This window comes from Morone saxatilis, unplaced genomic scaffold (assembly GCF_004916995.1).
Source record: "Morone saxatilis isolate NCDOM2014 unplaced genomic scaffold, NCSU_SB_2.0 Contig3, whole genome shotgun sequence".
In the NCBI taxonomy this organism is placed as follows: domain Eukaryota; kingdom Metazoa; phylum Chordata; class Actinopteri; family Moronidae; genus Morone; species Morone saxatilis.
In genome coordinates, this window is record NW_023339873.1 from 13,732,723 (window position 1) to 13,737,348 (window position 4,626).

A 4,626-nucleotide genomic window follows, 5' to 3' on the forward strand; every position below is an offset into this window, starting at 1 on the left:
TCTCGAAAACCTTTGGATAGGTTGGCATTAAATTTGGTACAGACATTCGTGTCTATCTCAACATGAATTGCAATAACTTTGGTGATCCTATATGACTATATATGAAACTTTTTTATGTCAAGGACCCCCACAATAGATGCACATAGACCAGACACCCAACTTGAGAGGATTTTGTCATAAGGAGTAGTGTCTGAGAATTTTTTTAGGTTTGAAGATATTTAAAGTTATCAAAGGTAATCAATGATTAAACTAGAATCACAATAAATTACAATCAATAAAAATGCACTGCCCTTTTTGTTCCCTTGTCAACTTCCCATAAAATTTGATAAAAGTTAAAATATTTTTATTCCTCTTTTTGTTGGGGACCAACACACACTACAACACATTCAAGGACCCCTGTTGGTCCCCAGACCCCAGTTTGAAAACCAGTGTGCTAGCATACTAAACTAAACATGGTAAACATTATACCCACTGAACATCAGGATTTCTTTATGGTCATTGTAAACTATATAATTAATCTCAAAGTGTGTGTAGAATCTATAGTCTTTTTGTCTCTTTAAGCCAAAATGTATAGTTGGTGACAGCACCAAAATAATGGTGCTTTTTACAGTCACATGGTACGGCTACACTTGAAGCTGATTTAATCAAAATATTATGAGGGAGTGATGATAGACATCTGGATTGAATCTGGTTTAACTGCAAGTTATTGATCTTCTGACTTAGGGTTTAATTGTTTTTGTCTGTATCACCTCAGGGATGATCCTCTCTCTCTCTCTCTCTCTCTCTCTCTCTCACTCACACACACACACAGATAGCTCAGCTGTTTTTTTCTGGTGCAATGAGCATATTAGCTGACCTGAGCTAGCTTTTCTTCTATACAGCTTGCCATTTTTTCTGCTTCTTTGACTCAAACTCAGGTTTATCTCATTACCAGCTCGCGGCTTCAGCATTTGTGACCATAATAGTCTAACTGAGCACAGAGGAGAGATTTCACTCATGCTGCCAGCGGGAGGCACAATGCTGCATCCCAAGCCAAACATCAGTTTGTAATCTGCTGCGTTGGCTTGGCAGCCTGATTCAAGGATGAGGAAGAGAGAAATGAGCAGAGAGGCAAAGGATTAGAAAGACTTCAAATTTGCAGAGGAAATGGATACCATGGGATAACTGCGCGCATGTTTGAGTGTTTATATATGAGTGAGACAGAAAGAGAATATCCATGTCTTGTGGTTAAACTGCTGAGTCATGCTGTGACGTTTGACCAAATGTTGTGTGAAACCACGCCATAGCACCACAGCCTGTATCCCTCAGCATCCTGCTCTGTCCTGGAGGTGGAGAGGAAGAGTTTCACTGTTAGCATCAGCAGCCTGCAGTGTTCAAAGTGAATGACTCGTCTGATGAAGGAAGAAGAGCAGCTCAATGAGACGATAAAAGGTCTGTTTAAGCTTCTGCATGTCAAACTTTGTTAGAGCTCCAGTATGCTTCCAGTTTACAGCTAGTTGTATTGTCTTTCGTAGTAAGGCATCATTTTGTTTGATTTAGTTCCTGTTGCTGTATGTTAACAGTTCACCTGGTTGCTGTCTGATTTGTTTGCTACCATAAGCTCATCCATCATTGTTTTACTGCAGCTTTCCAATTTAGGCTTTTCGACTTGATGATTCAAAAACACAAGCAAATGCAAACAATATAGTGTTATCACAAGGAAAGCATTTTTTCAAAAATCAACTATTGAATTCACACTCAACTTCAAAATCTCATGTAAATCAGTTTATTAGTTTGTCCGTTGATTTGTTTGTGTTTCCAAAATGCTATTTTAGACACAAATCCTCGCCTACATTGGTTAATTCAATGTTCATGATAAAACTAAAGTAACATTATTATACTCTACTAAAATAATTCATGTGCTCAAGCGTATAATGAGAGGAGTTGTTATTTTTGTCTCAGAGAACTGCATGCTCTCTTCTTGTACTGTAAGCCTAGTTATTAATCAATTTTCAGCTGTAAAATAATATCTTTGTGCATATTGATGGCTTAATCCATTATTGGTGGAGAGAGAAATAGTGATGTATGGTGAATCGACTTCTCTGAAAACAAAGCTCTGCAGACTGTGTGTGTGTGCATTATGGATTTGCTTTTTTGATCCATCCTCAGGGAATCTCCTTCCCAGTTGTGTCCACAGGGAGACTCAGATGCTGTGTATGTGACAGTATCTGAATATTGACTGCAAGCTATACAGTTTCACAACAGGAAGTGAGACAGAGACCACAGTGGTGCAGAAAGAGCTTCTAAAAGATTACAGTGTTGTATTTTTATACTTCTGTACCTCTCCCGAGCTCTCTGACAGTGTGATGTACAGCAGTCCAGCAGCACTGCCATTGATCAGCCCGCCTCCAACATTAGACATCCTACTGTGGCTTCTGTTGCACAATAAGTGCCGTTTGTTAAAATGCTTCACAAAACTGTGACATCATTGACGCAGTGATAAATCGCACCAAGGTTGGGTTCTGTAACATGTGCCAGTTTGGAGGCCTTTAGCTTCCTCTCCCTTTCCTCACTTGTTTCAGTCTCGTGTTACCTCGCAGCTCTTGTGAGAGTTGGACAGCAGAGGGTTGTGATGCAGTTTTGGCTGCCATTTACTGCTGCAGAGCACTCGGTGTGTTTACTACAGAGCACGTTGTCCTGTCACAGTAACAACACCGCTGAATATATTGTGGAATCTCATATTTCCCATGAAATCCGATGATTGATGTCTTTCACTCAGGTGGAATCGCGGTGTTGATGCAAAGCTTTGTCAGCACTCTGCTGCTGCTCCATTTCCTCAGACTGTTTATTCAGTGAGGTGTGTACACAGGCTGAGCAGCCGGGAGTCGGGACTGTATTGATTGAAAGTGAGGAGAGTGTGTGTTGCTGGAGGACAGATGGTTCAGACCTCCTTTCTGTGGTCATGCCAGTGTGAATGATCATATCCTGTACCTGCTTCTCTAGACAGAAAAGAAAATACACAAAAAGTGGCAACAACTGTCAATCCTCAACAAGTTGTTCAAATGGCAGAGTACACAGTTTAGGCTTTTACTCTTAAACTGAGTCTCTTCATTCTCACAACAGAAATAATGCTCTCTGCATAGTTCAATGGGCTTGTTAGCATCTTTGCATGTTATGGTTTTTAAAAAAGCCTGCAGTATATCTGTCATCCAATCAGTTTGTCACTTACATGTGACGTCTCCGTTTCCATTTGTCAGATAAAGAAACCCAGAGATCAATGGCTGCTAATGGACCATGGTGGTCATTAGATGGATCCTTGCAAAGGCTATCACAACTGCACTTAGAGTAAGTGGTAGACACTTGTCTGAGAAAAAAGAAAAAAAAAAGACTTTTAAATTTCAATTTCGTTGCTTATGGCCAACACCACACCCTTAATCACGGTTTCCATTAAAATACAATAATTTAATTCTCAGTCTATGTAAATACTGGTAAGTAAAATATTGTAAAGATGGGTGCTATGGCAACAAATTACATCCCTAACACTTAGTGTGTATTTAATGGCCAACCAACTCTGCTCACCCTCCCCTTACAACCATTTAGAAGAAACTACGGTGGCCACAGAACTCACAAAAAACACTAAAGGCCCTACCTACGAATATTATATTCCATTAGATCCTCTTAAATGGTACACACTGGACCTTTAAAACGCCAACTTTTGCTTGCTGACTGTATACCATTTTAGATAAATGCTAAATAGTATGTTACTAAAAATGCTAGCATTTAGCATTGACTGAAAATTGTCACTTGTAGCTGCAGTGTCCACTGTTAAGCAAAAGTTAAAGCAAAAGTGTCGCTTTAACAGTTATTGGAATAGTGGACTTAATTAAAAGACACTCACTAATTTACAGTTTGCAGTATAAATCAGCGTGTGTGTCGGCACCTGAGAGCTTTAACGGGTGTGTCTCAAAGCCCAACAGTTGACCCATAATGGTTAATGATCTCTGTCTCTGTTTTTCCTTCAGGTATGGTCCAGTGGTGATGGCACACTCTGAGCTGTTTGTGACGAGAGCGCCCCCTGTGGAGGGGGGAGCTGTGGAGCTGGATGTTGTGAGCTTCTTGGACTCGTTCGGGGAGGAAAACAGCACTGCTGAGAGATGCTACCGCGCACACTCGCGCAGCAGTGTCCTCCAGGGTCTGCCGTTTGGAGGAGTGCCCACGGTCCTCATCATTAATGTGGTCATCTGGATGGTACAATCTTACACACACACACGCACACACACACACACACACGCACACTCTCTCACACACACACACACACACATTAATATACATAGTTTACATAATTAACTCCATGATCAGTTAACATTTGTTTGGAAGTTTAGATATGGAATAGCTTTTCATTTGAATTTCTTAAGTATAAATATAGGATTGTTTTGAATGTATCATTGAAGAAAATCAGAACCTTTTTTTACATTTGAGAAGCTGGAAACAGTGATTTTTTTGTGCCATTTTTACTTAAATAATTATATATTATATTATATTATATTATATTATATTATATTATATTATATATACTTAATAAAATAGAACTGTCCAATTACTGGGAGGAGGCCACGGGGCAGACCGAGGACCAGGTGGAGAGATTAT

General features: G+C 39.8%; 1 protein-coding gene across 1 annotated transcript in view; it reads left to right on the plus strand.

The window, feature by feature from the left end:
• tmem63c (transmembrane protein 63C) overlaps nt 1-4,626 on the plus strand; it is a 31,115-nt gene that overhangs the window by 7,895 nt on the left and 18,594 nt on the right. Inside the window, exon 2 of the mRNA XM_035673327.1 lies at nt 4,002-4,227. Coding sequence (XP_035529220.1) covers nt 4,018-4,227 — 210 coding nt within the window. The 5' untranslated portion in view covers nt 4,002-4,017. The remainder of the gene's footprint in view (nt 1-4,001; nt 4,228-4,626) is intronic.